The sequence below is a fragment of the Coenobita brevimanus genome, chromosome 50 (assembly GCF_032717465.1).
Source record: "Coenobita brevimanus isolate Jiangsu-jjx chromosome 50, ASM3271746v2, whole genome shotgun sequence".
NCBI lineage: Eukaryota > Metazoa > Arthropoda > Malacostraca > Decapoda > Coenobitidae > Coenobita > Coenobita brevimanus.
The window spans coordinates 49201744-49223622 of NC_137003.1; the positions used below are offsets into that span (position 1 = coordinate 49201744).

Consider the following 21879-nt stretch of genomic DNA (forward strand, 5'->3'; position numbering starts at 1 on the left):
CCAGTTATTCAGGGGACTTTCTTTTTTTGTGGAGGAGCAATTTGGCCATATAATTATGCTTTGACGTGGTTCGACTGTGTGGAGTGAATGGAGAGTGACAGAGACAGTAGGGTTGTAGGAAGAAGGTGAGGCACACCAAGAAGAAAATGAGATTGCATAATTATGAGAGTTGGGTTGTTGGGAGACTAAAGAGTGGTTTGGTTGCATGTAGTGAAAAGGGAGTAAGAGACTAACAGACTGTATATTTACCCTACCACCCTTCCTAATCCCCTGATCCCCTGCTTCAACTACTGTCTTCCCAAAACCCATGTTCTCACACCATCCTAACGCCCTGCCAAATTCACTTTCTCACCCTCTTCCAAATCCCATACAACTCCTATCTCCCTCAACATCTCCGCTCCTCGCTGTCTCACCATGTGCTAAACTTCCCTGCCTCAGTCCCTGCCTTATCCCAGGCTCGCTGTACCTCACCCCCTGCCTAACTCATGTCTTAGCACTTCTTCAGCCCTGGCTAATCCCGTGTCTAACTCCTACCTCTTCCCACAGGATGGTGTTCCGGCCCCTGCTCCTGGGACCCTTCCTGGCCGTGGCTGGGTCCTACTTCGCCCTCGCCGTATCCAGGGTCAGTCTCCCTCATTTCGTCGCACTCTGTTTCCCTCCTGCCTCACTATGTGTCATTCTGGTTTCATTCTGCATCTTTATAGCACACTGTCCTTTAGTCTATCTCACTCTGACTCCATTCTACCTCACTCTGTCTCATCCAGGGTCAGTCTGCCTCACTCTACCTCACCCTGTCTTACCATGCTTCACCGTTCTTTGCCCTCCATGGCTCTGCTTCACACTCCTGCACATCGTTTCCATCCTGTCTCACTTTTCCTCATCTTGCTGCATTTTGTCTCACTGTCTCCACCTTCCTCCTCTTGCCCCACCTTTCTTCCTCGTACCTCCCCGCCATTACTCTGTTTTGTCCCCATTTCCCCTTTATCACATGTGCATTATCCTTTCTTCTTCTCCTCAGTACTTATCTTTCCATCTTAATTCGCCGATGTTTTTACCTCTTCTTTTATCTAATTCGCCTACTTCTATTCATTTCTCTTTTCCTGTTCTCTTTTTTATTTCTGGTCTCTCTTTCCCCTTTTCCTCCAACCCCCTTCTCTTCAACCCCTCTCGTCTTCATGCTCATATCTATATTTCTCTCTGTCTCACAGTGTTTCTCTCCTTTCTCCCCTATCCACCTTCCTCCCCCCCCTTCCCTATTTCTCTTCTCTGTCCTCTTCACCTCTTCATTCTCCTCCCCTATCTTTCTTCTCTTCCCTCCCTCTTCTTTCAGCCACTCCCTCCTCTTCCATCCACTCCCTTTTCTCCGTCTTTCTCTCCCACGTCCCCATTTCTTTTCTCTCTACTCCCTTCCCTTCCCTTTATCTCTCTTCTCTTCCTCCACCCCTATTCCTCTCATTCACTGCTCCCCCCCCTCTCTCTCTCTCCTTCCTCTTTTCTACCTTTTTCTCACACTTGTTGGACAGCTCTTTAGTTTAACAAGACTTACCGCAGCAGATATACCTCAACAATGTCCAGCAGATCTCCCATTATGTCTCCTTCCTGTGTTCTCCTATGTACTCCACCTCTGGGGAAGGGAGAAGGAGAGATGAGAAATAGGGAATAGGGAGAAAATTATAAATGAAAAAAAAAAAAATAGACGGAAGAGAGAGAGAGAGAGGGGGGGGGGGAAGGAAGAGACAAAATGGGAGGAGGAGGAAAGAGGAAGACGAGAGAGCAGGAATGAAAGTGAGATGAGATGTGAAGAGATGGCGTTGGGGTCACGGGCCTTTAACCTTGTGTCTTCCTCCCTTCCCCTCCACCCAGCCGTGTAATAAGCCACACACAAAACACGCACAGAAACAAGACAAAAAACGGTCACAGCAATCATCACCACAACCACTCATCGACCTTGCGCAGCGCGACGTAGGTATGTGATAATGTGTGGAAACCCGGACGCTGTATGGCATAGCAGTGTGTACCCAGGGTTCTCTCTCTCTCTCTCTCTCTCTCTCACACACACACACACACACACACACACACACACACACACACACACACACACACACACACAATGCTATTATACTGGGACCTGCAAGGGCTTATTTAAGTTGCGTGATATAGGATAAATAGTGAAGATATAATGACAACAGTACCAGCAAAACAGTAACGCAATAAGAACAGTATAATAATCTTTCTGACACTGAATGCCTTCCACTCTGTTTCCAAGTGTTTACTGCTACTGTTACTATTAATTGTACAACTGCTGCTACTACTACTATTACGGTACTACTATACTACTACTACTACGAGAGAGAGAGAGAGAGAGAGAGAGAGAGAGAGAGAGAGAGAGAGAGAGAGAGAGAGAGAGAGAGAGAGAGAGAGAGAGAGGCGGTCGCGCGTTTAGTCCCGACTGTTTCAAGAAACATTTTCGAAATTTGAATTCAGTATGATCATTGCCGTACTATAATGGTCTCGCCGACATGTACTGTAAAAACGTCCCACTCATTCCACAACACATGATTTTTTTTTTTTTATAAATAACAGAACGGAGGAAGGAAAAACAAATGGGTAAAAAAAAATAATCCATACACCAGATTACTGGTGTCCTCTGTTCATAAAATATCTGTAACAGTTAGACTTGAACAGTTGTGGGTTGAAATTTGGAGGAAAACAACTCTGGGGAAGCGAGTTCCAGAGAGATGCAGTTCGGGGAATAAAAGAATTCTGATAGGCAGAAGTTCTGCAGTATGGTTGAGTGACATATGACACTCCCAGCTTATCACGATAAAGGCAGTTGGTATTAGTGCCCAAGTGCCAGTTTATGTCTCGAGGCAGCACATTTTGCAGGTACACTATGAACCTCGGGACCGGGCGACGAAGCCTATACCAAAGTAGAATGCATTAATAAAAAAAAAAAAATCCGAGAGATGGTTCAGGGGGCAGACAAATGGATAATGCAAAAAAGAACAGACACCGATGTGTGTGTGTGTGTGTGTGTGTGTAAAATGCATTCTGTATGACAAAGTCCGATATTTTTTCTTGCGTCTGCCTTACAATTTCATGCATCTTTGTAGAGGCTTCCATCGTACTGAAAAGGTAAGACACAATTTCTGTCATCTCATGGAGTAGGGTGACGGCCTTCGATTTTCGTCTTTGCTAGCGCCAGACAATTTTATTCAGGTTAAGAGAAACCCCCTCGCACTGATCATTTTACCGTGTATTATGCCTTTGCTACCCTCAGACGATTTTACTCAGCCATCCAAGACCCACTCGAACTTGAATGATTAAAAAAAAATAATCCTGCTGTGAGGGGGAGAGGAAGAAGTGGGTAGGGGAGGAGAGTGAATGCGGAAGAAGGGAGAGGGAGTAGGAAAGGGAGTGGGAGGACACTGAAGGAGAGTGGATGAGGGCAGAGGGGGAGTGGGGGAGGAAAGTGAGTGGAGGAGGAGAGTGAGAGGGGAAGGAGAGTGAATGGGACGGAGGGTGAGTTGGAGAGGAGAATAAGTGAGTGGGGAAGAGACTTAGTGAGTAAGGGTTGAGGATGAGTGCGGGAGGTGTGTTCAGTGGGGGAGAGTAAGCTGAACAAGAGGATGAGTGGGGGAGGAGTGTGAGTGAGTGGGGGAGGAGTGTGAGTGAGTGTGGGATGAAGGTGAGTGAGTGGGGGAGTTTAGTGGAAGAGAGTAAGTGGGGAGGAAGCAGATGAGTTGAGGAAGGGAATGGCGGGGAAATGAGGAGGGGGGAGGAGAGAGATCTAGAATGAGAAGAATGAATAGGGGAAGAAGAGTAGGGGGAGGGGAGGGTTGTATCAAGGATGGAAAGGACCGGGGGAGGAAGAGCTGATGAGAGAGGAGGGGATATGGGGAGAGGCTGTGGAGGAGGAGTTGGTGGGAGAGGAGGGAGAAGGGGGAGGGGTTGTGGAGGAGGAGTTGGTGGGAGAGGGGGGGAAGGGGGATAGGTTGTAAAAGCAGCGGTGAGAGATGGTTGTATAGCGATGTAATGGGGGGGACGTTTTAGGTGGAAGCTGACTCTTGATACGAAGAAATCACCAGCTTCCGCAGACAAGTGCCGCTAGCGATGTGTGTGTGTGTGTGTGTGTGTGTGTGTGTGTGTGTGTGTGTGTGTGTGTGTGTGTGTGTGTGTGTGTGTGTGGCAGATGCTCGACACTGGTTTACTCTCACTCTGTACGGTCTTCTTCTTGCTTGTGTTATATTGTATTGTGGCAGATACTCGACGCTCAGCCACAATCCCCCTCTGTACAGTTTTCGTACCCCATAGTCTGTTCTGTTGTGGCACATGCTTGTCGCTAGGACACTCTCACTCACTGTAAAGCCTTCTTCCTGTCTGTGGTATTGCTGTTTAGCTCTGTGGCACATGCGTGACACAGGAACTCCTTGTATATTGTGTAGTATTGTGTTACGGTGTTGTGTTATGACAGATGCATGGTGCTAGGATACTCATTCTCTGCACGCTGTTTTATTTATTTATTTATTTGTTTGTGTTTTATAGTTTTGTGTATTAATATGGCAGATGTTTGATGCTGAGCCACTCCCACTCTCGGTACGGTCGCCTCTCTGCTTATTTTTCTCATTCTGGAGATCTGAGAGTGACCGGGTCCTTTTTGCATTTGTTAAAAAGTATATGTAGGGGATACTTCGTACCGAGAACAAGAGGCTGCAACATAAGGATCTCTCTCTCTCTCTCTCTGACATCTTCTAAGATCCGGAAGTATCTCTAGGAGCGGCTGTCCGTCTGTTTCACACTAACGATTTCCGGACGCGAGATCCAATACTCCTATTGATTTCAGCGATTTTAGCGAAGCCACACCACACCACACCACACAACACACCATACCACCCTCTCACACCACACCACACATCATACCACCCTCTCACACCACACCACACCACACCACACACCACACCACATCACACACCATACCACCTTCTTACACCACACCACACCTCACAGCACACTATACCACCCTTCTACATCACACCACACAACACATCATACCATCATCTCACATGACACCACACCACACAACACACCATACCACCCTCTCACACCACACAACACATCATACCACCCTCTCACACCACACAACACATCATACCACCCTCTCACACCACACAACACATCATACCACCCTCTCACACCACACAACACACCATACCACCCTCTCACACCACACAACACATCATACCACCCTCTCACACCACACAACACATCATACCACCCTCTCACACCACACAACACATCATACCACCCTCTCACACCACACAACACACCATACCACCTTCTCACACCACACAACACACCATACCACCTTCTCACACCACACAACACACCATACCACCTTCTCACACCACACAACACACCATACCACCCTCTCACACCACAGTATACAACTTCACCATCCCACACCACACCAAGGGCAATAACCAAAGAGCCCTTAAGTTCCCACATCTTACTGTACGTGCACGCTGTAGTTCCCTGGATAACTTCATGCTCATACTTGACAAGTACAGTATATAGCAGATGACTGAATACAAAATGCTTTGTTTTTTCAAGAGAAGCCGACATGAACTGTTAATAGCAAGTTTCAAACGTTCAGTCTGTTTATCTAATCATCTTTTTTAACTCCTGTTGCTGTGACTGAGTGGTTAGTGCTACTAGCTACGAAGATGCCTGTCCGTTAGCGTCAGTTGAATCATGGTGAAGGCAGCTGGTACCATTAATATCAGGTGTTCGTCCACCCTTACACTTTGTGGATTAGTACGCAAAATGAGTACGTTGAGTTACAGCTACTGGAGGTAAGTACGGTAATCAGGATGATCCAGTGGACTTATGTTCCAGGATAATGAGTGAATAACCTTCCACAAGCTCAAAGGCCTAAGTTAAGGAGATCAATACGGTTAAGCGTTCCCACCTTTGCCTTTACACTGAGCTGGAGGAGTTAAACTTATCCTCTATAATTCCTTCAGCTCGAGTACCCCTTCCAATTTACTGTGCCCTAATCCAGACGATATTATTCAGCTTGGGAGAGACGCGTGATACCGGAAGGGCTAGATAACGACAGAAAAAATCAGGAATGGCAAGAATATCATGCAGGCCTCGGCCCTTGACAAGCCAGCCCCTCCGTAAACTAGTGCGTGACAGTTACTCCACCTCCTCGACGCCAGGTTGTTGCCCCAAGAGAATACCGCTGCTAGCCGCCATCACCACCTTCATCACTGCCACAAGTAAATACATACGGGGCGACTTCCACCACTGTGATGCCTCCGTTACCCGCCGTGCCCTTGTAAGCACTCAGCCCTTGTGATCTGTATGGTTGATTTAATTTACTGCACAAAGATAACCCTTGTATTTCCTTAGATCAACAACTGTTAAGTCACTGGACGGTTAAAAGAACATGGGTGTCCAAAAAATGACGAGATAAACGCACGTGATTTCTTGGCCTTACGGTTGTTCTAACGCACGTGGACTAGCAAGCCTTATGCTTGGCATCAACTAGCTATTCAAACCACGAAAGTTATGTGTTTACAGTGGCTGGGCTCCACAGTGGCGGAAGTACGGTAGTAGTAGTAGTAGTAGTAGTAGTAGTAGTAGTAGTAGAAGCAGTAATAGTAGTGGTTGTTTTCCTCCAGGTTCATGTGAAATATGGACCAGGTGGGCTGCAGGTTTAATTTGCCCTTCTCCCGCAGTTCACCATCCATTTTTCTGGGAATTGGAATGTAGTCAACGGACGTTTGTGTGGCCAGACAGGTGAGCCGTCCAATTACACAAGTGCTGCCACATAAAAATGTCTCTTTCCAAGGGAAATGGACTCGTATCGATTTCTTACTGGGTCTCGAGCACGAGTGAAGGGTACGGCTGATGACTGTACTCTTTTTGCGTTAACTTAGCCTGTAACTACCATCGCTCCATCTTGAATGCTGAATAGTAAGAGTAGATTAAAACTAGAATATGATGCTAGTCACGAAGAGTGAAGGCAAGGTAGGCTGTAGATGGAGCTGACGCCATGAGGCGCTTAACCATGGTGTTCGTCTCTGTAAACTACGGCCTTGAGCCTGTGGCGGGTTTTTCACCCAGTATCCTGGGATGCACGACCACTGTATCGTCCAGGTTACCACAGTTGCCTCCCTTAGGTGTTCCTAGGGTAACATCTAAAGGAGGTAACTGTGGTACTCATTTTACCTACCAACCCACAAAAGGTGGATAGACACACGATTCGAACCCTGGCGCTAACGGGCCGGGAATTTCGCAGTGATGCTAAACACTCAGCCACCGTGACTAAGTCACGAAGAGGTGCTGTGGAAAGGGAGTAGAGCTGTTGTATAGACTTTCTTCATCTTCCGAGATACGTGAAGTAAGTTGAAAAAGGACGAAACTCTGGGGCAAATTAAAATATCAAGAGTACAACACCTGTCTTCACTCGGAGACCCTTACCCTGCCGGGAGCGTGGGTGTGAGCTTTGCACGTGCACAAAAATGGCGGATACACCCTCAGAGAACATAAGTCTGCTCTCTCTCTCTCTCTCTCTCTATCTGTGTGTGTGTGTGTGTGTGTGTGTGTGTGTGTGTGTGTGTGTGTGTGTGTGTGTGTGTGTGTGTATGTTTTACACACTCAGAAACTCTAGGCACGCTACCACTCACACAAGAAACATCCAACGAAGCAGCTGCATGAGCACAGAAGTAGCCAAAATAACTTTTCATAAAATATCAGTCTGGGCCAAACCCAGAATGACGAGCGGTCATATGAGCTCTCAGTTGGAATATTGTTCACCCTTGTGGAGTGGATGTGGAGAAGTTGTATTAAAACTAGAAAAAATTCAGAACAAAGCTGTAAGAATTACTGAGAACCCTGCAGTTACAAATGAACTACCTTCCCTACAAGTAAGAAGGAATGTTGCCTCTATTGCATTATTTTTCAGACGCTTTTATGGCAAATGCTCAGACGAAGTTGCATCCATTGTCCTGCCTCGCCAAGCCTACCCCCGTGCTACACGGGCATCTGGAAGCGCTTATGACTGTACTGTTACATTGCCATATTGCAGAACTGCCTGTCAAAATTCTTTTATTCCCAGCACTTCATCTCTTTGGAACTCGCTTCCCCAGAATAGTTTCCTCCCAAACTTCAGCCTACAGCTGTTCAAGTCCAACTGTTACAGATTGTTTATTAATAGAGGACACCTGTAATCTGGTGTATGGATTATATATATTTTTTATTTAATTTGTTTTTCCTTCCTCTGTTCATCTTCAGAAAAAAAAAAAAAAAATCGACCCAACTGGTTGCATGTGTTTGTCAGGGTTCAGTTTGGTGACATTCATACCTACCTACCTACATACATACACACATACAGTACATACATACCGGCACATACATACATACATGCATACCGGTACATACATACATACATGCATACCGGTACATACATACATACATGCATACCGGTACATACATACATACATACATACATTCATACATACACCACCTCTACGTCATTAAAACCATGTTTATTGTAACTTGGCCTAAAATTGCCATCTCTCCATCTCGAATGCTGAATTGTAACAAAATATTAACACCAGTATAATGATGTTAACTCAGAAAGAGGTGTTACAGGAAGGATGTAGAACGGTAGCGTTGTCCTGTTCTGACATTGAACTACGTGAAATTACACGTAGCTGCAAAATGAAAATCTGACCCAGTTAAGAAAATGAGAGTATTGTATGGTTGTCGGGCGCTGGTGCAGTTTGGAGGAAACTCAACATTTCCGGTGCATGGTGATTTCATAAATACCCCTCAGTTTACATCTGTGGTCAATAGTTCCTTTACATCGTCTAGGAACGGTAAAAATCTAATGGTGACTCGCTAAATTAAGCAACAGAATTTATGAATATGCTGGAATTTCGCTTCATTAGTTTACATTCCCAGAAGCGCAAAGAAATATTAACATTATCTTCTATATGCAAAATAAAAGAGTTAAGAATGGGGCACTAGGGAGTTCCCAGACCCCAAGAAAATGCAACCCAATCAATAAGCTGGCCTTGACCTTCGACCTTCTGATTCAAAAGTGTGTGAGAAATCTGCCTGTCATGAGGGCAAAAGAAGCAAGCAAATCCATAAACTGCGTGAAAATAAAAGTACGTCAAAAAGCATGGTGGGGAATTGGATTGAAGCACTGTACTGTACGTTATATTTGTGATATTTGTGTAAGGTGTTTTAGTTGTTGATTAGAGGTGGAGAGATGAGTCAGACAACTACACTCCGCAGGAGTGACGTGACAGCGACTGGGAGTCCCGCTTGCAAGGGTAAGGGATGTAAGGGCCCTTTGTTCGACGGTGAACTTCAGGTGGATGATAATGATGATGATGTTGATTATGATGGTGTTGATGATGATAATGGTGATGATGATGATCGTTTCAGTTTCTTCCGTACTATAAGCGAAATAAATATGCAATATTCTTCCCAAAGTTTGGTGATTACACTGCAGAAAAATTGCACCAACCAAAGCAGCATTAGTCTAGAAAAGGTCGATATGATTTGTCAGCTGCAAATAATATTCGACAAAATTGTGAGGACAGTTGTCTCGCCGACTTTACGAATGTGTACCGTCTGCTGACCACTGTTGATATAAGTTATGTAAGCGGTAAATGCCATCACTGGTCCAGTACCGAGCGATCAGTCAGCTAATTGTTCTGTGAGTGACTATATGCTTGTTACCTTAGATTTCATACTATACCCCACTCTTCCTGTTTATTAGTATGTTACTGATGGAAACTGTTGATATTAAAATAATATCTTTACATGCCTGTCTATCTAGATACGTATCTGTCTGTCTGTCTGTCTGTCTTTCTTTCTCTGTAGCCACACACTTTAATTCCACAAACAGTGGCCTTCATATCACGCTGCCTTCGAACATCGGTCTATCCATCATCTCGCACCACCCTCACTGATTCCATCACCTCTCCATTTCATCCCTCCACTTCCTCCTCGATCTCATGGAGGAATGAGGTGAGTTGTGTATGAAAGAGTGTGGTGTGCGTTGACAGGAGGCAACCTGCTAGTGGACTTGGAGGCGATTTACCCCCTCAAATTACATCCATTTGTCTATAAATAGATAGATAGATATATGTAATTTATATAACTGATATCAACATTGATTGCATAGTTATAAAATGCACGCACACAACACACACACACACACACACACACACACTCACACACACACAATTTATATATATATATATATATATAGTATATCATTCATTCATTCATTCATTCATCAACGGTCCTACGTTTCCCCATGAGCAGCGTAGGAGCCCGGGGATAGGCAAGTTGGTCCTGACATTTAAGATGAGATTGACCAGCCTCACTCATCCCTGAATGGCATTACGTGAGCAATAAACCCCAACCACCCCTTGCATTAGGGAAGTATCGGATGTAGACTTTAAACATCCGCGGTTGCGAATGTGAATGTGGATATCATGTTTCTGTATCTTGTGGATGCGGATGCGGATGTCTGTTTCTAAAAACTGCGGATGCGGATGTGAAACTATGACATCCTCCCGGATGCGGATGCGGATGTTTTCAGGATATATTGTTGCTTAATCATTTAACTCAAGCTCGGCCCTTGGAGACAGCTGCCTATCCCTTATCCCTGCTTGGGATCTGCTTTGTTCCTACTTTTAAAATATTCATAATGAACTCAGCTATTGTAAAAAATACAGTGTTTTCAGACAGTGGTACTTTCAGCACCTTTCTTTAACTTACTGTGACACTTCCCTAGCCATAGTCTCCATAACACATACACGCACACAGCCATACACACCAATATAAATGCTTTTTGACTCCTATTAACCCTGTTAGACATTACAAAGCATCAGGTTACGAGTATTACCCATACGACTCTTATCGGCTTGGTGGAGTTAGTCATAGCACTTTGGTCTTGTGCAGACCAAAGCACAATAGAATAACTACAAAATTTTCGTCCTTATGACCGCCTACCAGGGTAAACAGTAAACACAGCAAGCAAGGCGCATCACGGAAAACACTAACGTTTTTGTTCATAACGAAGGCGTACATTTCAGTTAAAGTCACGATTATGCAGTGACCCATCACATCCGCTTTATGTCTCGTTCAAATGCAGATGCGGATGTTGATTAAAATGCCAATGCGCATGCGGATGCGGATGTATATTTTTACATAAGCGTGGATGCGGATTCGGATGTCGAAATGGATGTGGATGTTCCGCGGGTGCGGATGCGGATGCGGATATCCGATACATCCCTACCTTGGATATAAACCTTCACCGGCTCAATCCGATTGGAGCTTCGTAATTACCCACTAAACCACCAGGCGCCAAAATTTGGTTATATGGTTACCATCCAGCGTAGTAAATGTTTTCATGGTGTACAGGAAGCCATTTGACTTGTCACTCAGTGACAGCAGAAGGAAGAGGAAAGAATGAAAGAAAGAAAGACAGGAGAGGGAGTGTAAAGGCACCCGTAGGCAGAAGGACGAGGAAAGAATGAAGGAAAAAAAGACAGAAGAGGGTGGAAAGAAAGAAGGATGGAGGAGAGGAAAGGGCAGACACCCGAAAGCAGTACTACATCGAGTGAGTGGATGGTGGGAGCCCCCACCTACCATATACGTACATATATATATATATATATATATATATATATATATATATATATATATATATATATATATATATATATATATATATATATATATATATATATAATCATCATCATCATCATCATCCGGACCTCCTTTCCCACCCAAGGGCAGGGTGAGGAGTAGCAAAGTCCAGACAGCCCAAAATTGCCCAATCCAATGGGCCACGCTTCCATTCACTCATCATTCAAGCCCCCGGAATCCTGGCTCTATCGGATATGCCAAAAACATTCACCACGTTCTGTAGCTTCACATATCGTATCCGACAGAGTCAATCCAGACGCTGCCACGTTAAAAAGGGGTGCCAAAAATCCCTGATCATGCACATCTCCTCACAAAATTCATCCAGCCAGCTCGATCTCCTGTCAGTTCCCTAGCCTCACCGACTTCCAAACCTCTCTTCCTCACACATTCATCCACCATATCTCTCCACCTTCTCCTTGGCCTACCTCGCCTCCTCCCTCCTTCGAATTCGCTCAGATAAGTTAAATATATATATATATATATATATATATATATATATATATATATATATATATATATATATATATATGTATATATATATATGTATATATATATATATATATATATATATATATATATATATATATATATATATATATATATATATATATATATATTTATATCCAGTTCGAAAATCTCAGCTAAGATGAATAACATCCTTCGTAGATACCGTAACATAAAATATAAGATGTTCTCGGGCTGAAGTAGCAAGTAGACGGCCTTCAGTGTGTCCCGTACACATGCATTAGGGAAGCATACAATGTGCACTACTGTCACCATAAATCTTAGCGCAGCGTGGCCGTTACCTGCACACACAAGCACCGGAAGTCGTCTCATAAAGGCGGGTGGCAGGGGCGGTTGTCGTAATGGTGCGTAAGTCTCCCTCGCCGCCCATTTTAATTTGCTTCCTTAATCTTCGAGACGAGGGGTCAGGAGGTCGCCACGTACTTTCACTCCCTCTGCGAGCTGGCTCGTTGCTTCCTCACCGTAACAAGACAGCCATTGCGATGAACAGGAGTCTCAACCAGAGAGAGTATAATGACACCCTGGAGTGCATGTCTGTGAATGCCGTAGAGTAGGCGTATGTTAGGCTGACTTTCTCTGCTGTGATGCTGTCTTTCCCCGCTGACCCATGTGGTGTGGTGTTATGACCTGCAGGAGCGGCGTCAAGTGGGGGAGGGCGGCGTGGACTACCCGACCTACTCCGAGGTGCCGGCGGGACTCTCCTTTTCGTGCCAGGACAGGATCCCGGGCTACTACGCCGACCCCGAGGCTCAGTGTCAAGTGAGTGTCACGCATTATATTTTCCTTGTATGTTGATTGGCTTTCAGGGCTTTTATTTTGGCGGCCGCAGGTAATTATATTAATGAAAGACATCATGCTTTAATAGAAAATTCAAAATGTTTCACTGTCATGTAAAAAAAAAAAAAATGCCCTCTTTAGTATACTGTATATTTTCCAGACGCCAATCAAAAATTCCTGTCAAAATTACTATCCCTTTGAAATCTTCTGTAACATTTATGTCATTGTTTTCTGTGTTGCTCATTCAAAGACATACCCCATCAGCGCTAACGACAAGGAAATTCAAGGGCCATATTTTCGTCAGCTTAGGAAGGTTCTTAGCACCTCTCTCTTATAACATTATTTCTGTACATGGCACCTTGATATTCATCTGTATGTGATGTCGATATTAAAAAGATACATAAGTTACTCATAAGTTACATAAGTTCCTGGGTGTCTATCTCTTTCGAACCTGAGGTGGGCCACACCCCCAGGCAGCATCAGGGCAAAGGCTAACCGTGCCTTGGGATTTCTCCGCAAAAACTTTCGAAGCTGTAGCCCAGACATGAAAATCTTGCTTTCAAAAAATTTGTTCGGCCACACTTGGAATACTGCGAGGCCGTCTAGGGTCCACACACTCACAGTGACATTAATTTGACAAAACAAAGCTGCAAGATGAATCAGATGTAGGTTAATTACAGACACTGCTTAGATCTGCTACTTTGGCAAAACAAGGCAGCCGACTAGACCAAACTGTAACAAGAGAACAATGCTATGTAAATCACACACACAAAAAACTTATTTTGATACAAAGACACTCATTTACACTTCGTACATACAATTTAAAGTTCCACCGGAGATAGCCACAACCTACAGTGAATTACCACACATCAAGTAAGTGTGGAATAATTTCCTCTCTCTCTCATGTTGTGAGTAGTCTACTCTTGTCATTATTAAAACTAGAATCACCAGCCATTATATTCCAACCCCCGCACTACTCTTTAGCAGCCGTCTGTGGGGCCTAATATAGAGGAGTGGGGGGGTGGGAGGCCTATCAAGAAACCCTCCTCTGCATTCTGGAATATGGTCACACGGTAAAAACCAGTTCTTGTCCGCTGATAGTTCAGGAAATCTGTAGGCTACAGTTGTTTGCTGGGTCACCATTGGCGTAACTCGGGTTTTAAAAATGTGGTAGGCAGGCATATTTCAGGGGTGGTCAGTGCCACCCCGGCTGCTGATTCCCTTCTGTATAGGGCTACCATTTTTGCATTCTTCTTCCAGGAAGATCTAGGTTTGTTTTCTTAGCATCAGGTCTGGTTAGGCTGTTGATTAGGTTAATCTGTTAGGCTCGGATAGGTTAGGTTTGATCAGATGAAAAAAAGGAAAAAAATAGAAGAATGAACATCTTGGGAAAATCGAACTTAACTCGCCGTGTAAAAATGGTATACAGAACGGAAATCTACACCTCGGCCATCTCTCTGGCTAGTGGCTGCGCCACTGCAGGTTACACGTGTTATCCCTGAACCCCTTCAGCCAGATGAGTCATGTTTATGTTACACTTGTTTACTGGACGATTTTATTCGTCTTTGGAAGAGTCGCCAGATAGTACAGGCTTTGATAAGCGCTTTATCTACCTTCGTCAATTCGAAATTTCTCTTGAAGTGAATAAAATAGCCAAGAAATATGAAGAATAAATAATTCGTTCTGATTCAAGGGATCACGCCAGTGACGTACATTTTTTTTTTTAATTCTTACTAGGTGGCTTCAGTCGACTGCGTTTATCTGAAGTAAATACTTTGGAACTAGCTGATATAGCCTTCATGAACTGCCAGAGGTGTATCCTAAGACGAATGAAATCGTCTGTAGGCTAAGCAACAAGGAAAAATAAAGTCATATAATTCAAGGGGTTAACAGTTCTCGCAGTAAGGGTAATACTTTCATTTAGGCTAACAATGCACGATTCCTCCCCCTCCCCCCAGCTTAGAAAGAGATTCTGGCACACAAATGATGACTCTCCAGTCCGTTTTTTTTTTTTTTTTTTTTTTTCCCTACAGGACACCCCTTTCTAGTGAAGGGTTAGTGAAGGCTTTATAATCTCCTTAACTCGAAGTTTCTCCAAGGCTAAATAAAATCGCTTGGAAATAACAAGAATGTATTGTAATAAGAATACGCCATGGCACTGCGGAGGCTAAACTGACAAAGACTTATTAGCGTGGCGTCAAATGTAGGTGGCGTGATGATGGGTGGGAAATTTAAGTTCCTTCAGAGCGGGGTGTGTTGTCAACTCCATTAGTGTTGCACTTACTTCCCTTGTGTACAGACAGGGACAAAAGTTCAGCTAAGATCTGACGTCCTCTAACTTCCCGTAGTTGGCTATAATACCTCCTAAGCTGAGAGAGGCTTGGAATGTTTACTTGCCCGTAGAATAATCTCTCTGATATGAAGCGTCAGGGAGGAAAGGGAAAGATATGTCCTAAGTGTGAAGTAGGCGCAGTGGAATTGTAACTCAGCTTTTGTTCCTGACTGTATATTCTGACCGATAACATCGTTATGTGTGCATCACTGATTTATCTCGCATCACAATTTATTTACACAGCTCGCTTATTTCTGCTATTACTAGAGTTTTCATTATCACAGTAGCCGTCTATATTATTGCCGCTTACAGTATTTGTGTTCACAACAAACTTCATAGTGTTAAACCCCCAGTTCTTCCCAGAGACACACCAACTCGCCCCAATCGTCGATGGGCCATATCCGCCTCACTCATGGTCATTTAATGAGTCATGACCTTCAGCCCGTCTGTTCACACTGTACCTGCCCTGTGACTAACCGTCACCTTTTTCTTGACTGCTCGTCCATACTCCAACACCATCTCCCAGCTTACCTCTTCCTGCGTCGACCCTCACAGCTTACTGATTTCCTAGGTGACTCCACCGTTTCTGTTTCCATTATTGTCACTTTTCTGACTGCGCTTCACATCATACATTTAGTTTAATTATTTCTCCTGCAGTACAGTGACTAACATTATCATGATAAACTTGTTTCTCACTAATAGTGGCGTGGATAGCATAAAGGGGTCAGCACAAAAGAACGTGTCCAGTGAAGTGAGTCATACCTCCACTGTTTCATAACTGAAGTCTTCAAAATTCGTGTCTCTATCTCACAAATAAATAAATAAATAAATAAATAAATAAACAAAAAAATGTAAGGAGGCAAGTAAAAAGGGGCAAGTCTGTCATATGCATCTCCATAAATATTTCATTCATCAATTTCTATTCCTTGTATAAGCTAGGCCTACTGTATGTGTTCAACTTCCAAGGCTCACTAATTCGTATTCCCGTCGGTTAACCACTTCAGTAACTTTTTATAATTTTATTCTTTCCACCGTCAGAAACTTTTATGCTGCTAAAAAAGCGCAAAGTTGTGAGGCGGCTAATGGAGAGTGTTTCTAACTACATCACCACAAATGGTTGCCCCAGATTTTATAAAATTGCCTGGCTATAGCAAGACTAAAATAGGGATTGAGGTGGTTAGGGAGGTTACCAAGCATCTCTTCCTAACTTGTTTCTTTAAGGATACTGCCATCGTTCACTCATTTTAACTAGACAGAAATTTTTGTCCTTTTGCAGCTTATTTCCCATAGGTCAGTTACAGCAAAAGACAAAATTATGTCGCTACATCATTTTCATAGCACTTCGTGATAGCACATTCTAGGGTACTCGGTATATCGTTACAGCACTGCAGTCAAGCGTGAGATGGCAATTTTACACCAAATTAAAGTGAACAGACTATAGTTATCCTTTTGTACATTATTTGCGTGGAGTATGACATTAAAACTATTTCAATTGCAAGGGATAGTTGAGGTGTTAAGGAGCTTCCTTAACCAGTGAGAATAACACATTCTCACCCATTTCACTTAACACTTCCTAGCATCTTCACAGCCTACTACACTCCCTCTTATCATCAAATTCATGGTAGGTTACATACTTTTCGTCAACCTCTTCACATCATTGGTTTCAATGTAGCTTTCCCAGTTAAACATTCTCTTTTCTATTCTTCCATCAGTAGACATTGCGCAACACATCTTACATGAATCTATATTTCATTCTGTCTAGCTATACTGTACAGTTCAAATTCATTCCTGTTCACTTGTATGTGTTAATGCGAGTACAAACAAATTTATTCAAGTCACTTTATAGCATTTGTATTTAGTGCTCTGTTGCATACCAAAATTTTCAGTGCCTGCCATTACGATGCAGTTAACCCCTTTTCTCCGATCCCACTATATTCTTGCTGGCTCCAGACAGCTGTATTCTACTTAGGATCTCCTGTACCGAAGGAATTATCTTTATACCGCCTCCAGCTTAAAAAGTCTCTCCTGAGCTAAATAAAAATGCCTAAAAGTAACACGAAAATAACATGTACATTGAGTGAAGATTTTAATTTGTATCTCAATTGTACTTTTGTTGTATTTTGTACTGTTATGCAGGTGTGGCATTGGTGTGTTCCTGGAGGACAGAAGTACTCCTTCCTCTGCCCTAACCAGACACTCTTCAATCAAGTCTACAGGTAACTACAAAAATCACTTTGTGAAAATTATGTGAAGTGATGGAATGGTCAACAAGTTTGGACATGGCTGCAGCTTGTTCAGAGTGAAGGCGTGAGTCATCGAAACGGGAGTGGAGGAGAACATTGGGACCAACCTGACGGATGAGTTGTAACTGAAAGAGGTCATCAGAAGAGAGAGGAGAGCCAGCCGGTATATTGAAGAACTTAGTCCAAGGTCCAGGGTCAATCAGTGAGGAAGCAGGAACAGGAACGGTAGAGAAGATAGAAGAGCAGGGGCAGGGGGAGAAGAGTAGGGGGGAGGTAGAAGTAGCGATAGAGGTAGACGAAGAATTACTGAAGTAAAGAGGAGAAGTACAGGAAGGCAGTGGAGACTGGGTTGCAAATGAAGTAGAGGAGGCCAGGGACTTGTTGGCAGAGGGGCTGAAGACCCTGTGCTGCCATTTGGAACCTGGAAAGGTTTTAGGGTGACGATGATAGAGGGCGAGAAAGAGGAAACTGGAGATATGTGGACGTCAGGGAGAGAGGCAGGTTGGGGTAAAGCAGATGGTGATGTAACTGTATGAGGAGAGGAGGAGGAAGACGAAATAGGAGGAGAACAGGAAGAGAAGGAAAGGGGAGGAAAAGAAGGGGGGGGGGGATCCACCTGACTAAGAGAAAGTCCGGGAAGAGAGGCCGGGGTCGTCGTTGGGGTCAAACAATCGGCAGAACGGGGGAGGGGGAACCTGTAACAATATCCATGAATTTTTACTAAGGAAATGATAAAGCTCATTGTGACTATTGACAAAAAAAAAAAAGACTATTTGGGCGGAACGCGGAGTCTAGAGGCCCGGCCAACGACCCAAGTAGAGGTCAAGCTCCTAGTATGCACTCCCTACCCTACCCTACAAGGAATAGCAACACTGTGCGGGAGGACCAAGTCCTCCAGCACAATGCTGGGCCACCGGCTATTGGCCGAGAGTCCTACCGCCAAGCAACAGCACCCCCGGAACCGAAAGCTGCCACTTAGTAGCAGTTCCGCCTCTGCAAAGGTCTGTCTCTGCAAAGGTCCACATACTGGGATGGTGCCGAACCACCATGACCAATAGCCCACGGGAACACCCATATCCTTCCTGTTGCAACTTACTCGAGGTCACAGTGAGAATTCTGATGAACATGGAAATTTCCACACTACTTAATGCCAAAGATAGGATAGAGGATGGGAGAAAAGGAAAGAAGGAGCAATAGTAGAAGAAAAGAGCCTTGCAAAATTAGTAGAGACAGCGACAGCGACTCAAGGAGAGGGGAGAGGGTAGAACAAAGTGGAGGCGTGAGTGCGACATCCACCTAGCAACCAGACTCCCACACTTTTAGTGCATGAAGGTACCCTGCTATAGCTCCCCCACGTATCAAGTCCCAGTCGACGTTTCCGAAGCCCCCCCACGACGACAACGAGTAAGGAAACGGGGGGGGGGGGGGAGACGAAGCGGAGCAGCAAGGCTTGGTGGATGAGTTTGGGAAAGTGTGTAAGAAACAGAATCTAAAAGTGAATGTAGGGAAGAGTAAAGTTATGGTCTTCAAGAGAAGTGAAGTCAGTGGAGGAAATAGAAAATGTGAGTGCGTTTAAGTACTTGCGTTGTGTGATGAGTAAGGATGGAAGTTTGGAGGGTGAAGTGCTTGAAAGGGTACAACAAGGAAGAAAGGTTGCTGGTTCCTTGAAAGCAGTGATGAGAAACAGGGAAGTGAGTATGGAAGTGAAAAAGTTACTACATGTCAATATTGAGATACCAACTCTAACGTATCGAAGTGAAGCATGGACCTTGTTGGAGGGGCAGAAGTCAAGAGTAAGAGCAGTGGAAATGAATCATTTGAGAGGAGCATGTGGAGTCACGTGGAGAGACAGACTGACAAATGAGGAAATGAAGGAGCGTTGTGATGTGGATGTGGATGTGATCCTTAGGAAGCGTTAGGAGAAACACACTGAGGTGGTCTGGCCAAGTGGAAAGGATGGAGAATGAGAGACTGACGAAGAGAGTGTATGTGAGTGAGGTGGAGTGGGGGAGAGGAAGGGAGAGGCCAAGGATGAGATGGAGGGACGGAGTGGAGAGGTATATGAGAGAGAGGGGTGTGAGCTGGAAGCAGGGCAATGAAATGGCGGGGGACAGGGCGACATGGAGGCGATTTGTTCATGGCCACCCCTTACGGGATTAAGGCGTCTGGCAATAGGTAGATAAATAGATAAGATCCGCTGTTCTGTTCAGTAGTACTGGATCATAATATAGCAGCTGCCTCCAGACATTTGCGTCCTTTTAAATAAGTCAACTTCCATGTACAAAACTTTTGCATTTTCCCATTTCATTACAATTGCATTTTCCAAATAACAATACGAGCAACGACGCTGCACGGTTTCTAAGGAATTCAGGAACTGAGGTAGCTTTTAAGTCATCAGACAGTGGGTGATTTGGTCAGATGCAAAGTATGAACCAGCAACACAGGCGTGAGAGGTGTTTGCTCTATTCCATGTGCAGTATGTGATAAGGTCCACATAGGTGAAACAAGGCGTGATTTGGAAGAGAGAATAAAAGAAACACAAGTATGCAATGAGCTGGTACAACATCAGTAACGCAGGTGTAGCTCACAGATTTAATTCAGGCTATGTAATGAAATGGGAAAATGCAAAAAATTGTGTACCAGGAAGCAGACTAAAAATTACGCAAATGTCTGGAGGCACCTGTTATAGCATGTTCCAGTACCACTGAACAGAACAGTGGATCTTATCACTCTCTCTCTCACACACACACACACACACACACACCTGTACCGGGATCGGCAATCCCCTTCCCCTTGTGACCTCTATTTCCTTACCCAACATTCCTTCCCTCTCCCTAAGGACTTCTAACTACACCTGTCCCTTGTTTCTTTTCAATCTTTCCATCCTTGTGCCGTGATCTGAAATCAGTTTCCACTGGGACCTCTCTTTACCCTACCTGCCCCCCTACCACCCATAGCCAATACCTTAACCCCCCCCCCACTGCCTTCTGCTATATATACAGGAAATTGGTTTATATTCAGCAATTGTATTCTGAGGAAGCCATGAGGCGAAACGTCAATACACACTAAAGTCCCACATTAGTGTTTCTCCAATCTGCAAGAGGAAGACAAAAAGACTTGGGATAAGGGCATCAAATGTGACCTCAGAGTCAAGGGACTGAAGCGAAAGGCTGCTGGAGATCGAGACCTACAATTAGCATTTTATTCCTAACACCACCAGGGTATCTTTGCAGTTAACAGACCACTCATAGTGAGAGGATTCAAGCAACAGGTAGCCTAGAACAGAATATTAAAACCTTTCTAGACGATGGATGTATTCAGATATCTTACTCTAGTTATTGCCAAATATTATTATTCAGCAGGTCCCCATGCAGGTTAACAATTAATCAAATGAGAGTCATTCAGTTCTCTTGCCTTTCAATTAGTTCACAAGTGGAGTTTTGCAAATAAGAGTTAATCTAAGAAAATTTATTTTGAGAAGACTTACAAGAGTGAAAACAACACACAAGAAATGCTCGTGTACACATTGTATGCACTGAACAATAGATGTGGGAGGATTTATCAAAGTGTGATGGTAGCACATAATTATGGAGAGTGGCTGGGTGGGTGATTACACTCATAAACATTAGCATAGGGGGGTGGGTAATGACATACAGTACAAAATGTAAGTGGGTTGTTAGCACCACACAGGATAAAGCACAGTGATTATTATTAGTTATTTGAATGGATCTTTATATACATTAAAGTACTTCATCTATCATATTTTATGGCAGGGTGTGTGACTGGTGGTTCAACGTGGACTGCCCTGGCTCACCTGATAACTACAACATCAACGAGGACCTGTATAAAACGCCTGATGATATAGATGGGCAGGGTAGAGACCTCCTGGGTGAGGAGAGTGTTGGAGAGGTGACTGTCACTGATGAGCCCAACCAACAACAACAACAGACTGAACACGACCAACAAATTCAGTTGCCAACCGAGATATAAAATAGTTGATTCTTTGTACTGGTGTGAGATAATACAGTAAAGGTATTGGTAGTTTTAATGGATGACATTCTGTACAGTACAAACATATACACCTATACCAACACTTCTTTAATGCACGATGGTGTAATGTTACTTTGATGACCATCTTGACACAAAATGGGGAAGTGGGTAACATGGTGCCGTTCAGAACTGTTATTTTACATCTACCTTGCAACACCCTACCACCAATTAAAGTATGAATGATGATGGTGGAAATCAGTTATTAGT

General features: G+C 44.0%; 1 protein-coding gene across 1 annotated transcript in view; it reads left to right on the plus strand.

The window, feature by feature from the left end:
* The window catches only part of LOC145399787 (uncharacterized), a 36220-nt gene extending 14563 nt beyond the window's left edge, over positions 1 to 21657 (plus strand). Inside the window, exons 3-6 of the mRNA XM_080272336.1 lie at positions 547 to 622; positions 12904 to 13029; positions 17516 to 17595; positions 21396 to 21657. Coding sequence (XP_080128462.1) covers positions 547 to 622; positions 12904 to 13029; positions 17516 to 17595; positions 21396 to 21612 — 499 coding nt within the window. The 3' untranslated portion in view covers positions 21613 to 21657. The remainder of the gene's footprint in view (positions 1 to 546; positions 623 to 12903; positions 13030 to 17515; positions 17596 to 21395) is intronic.
* Positions 21658 to 21879: the final 222 nt, after the last annotated feature.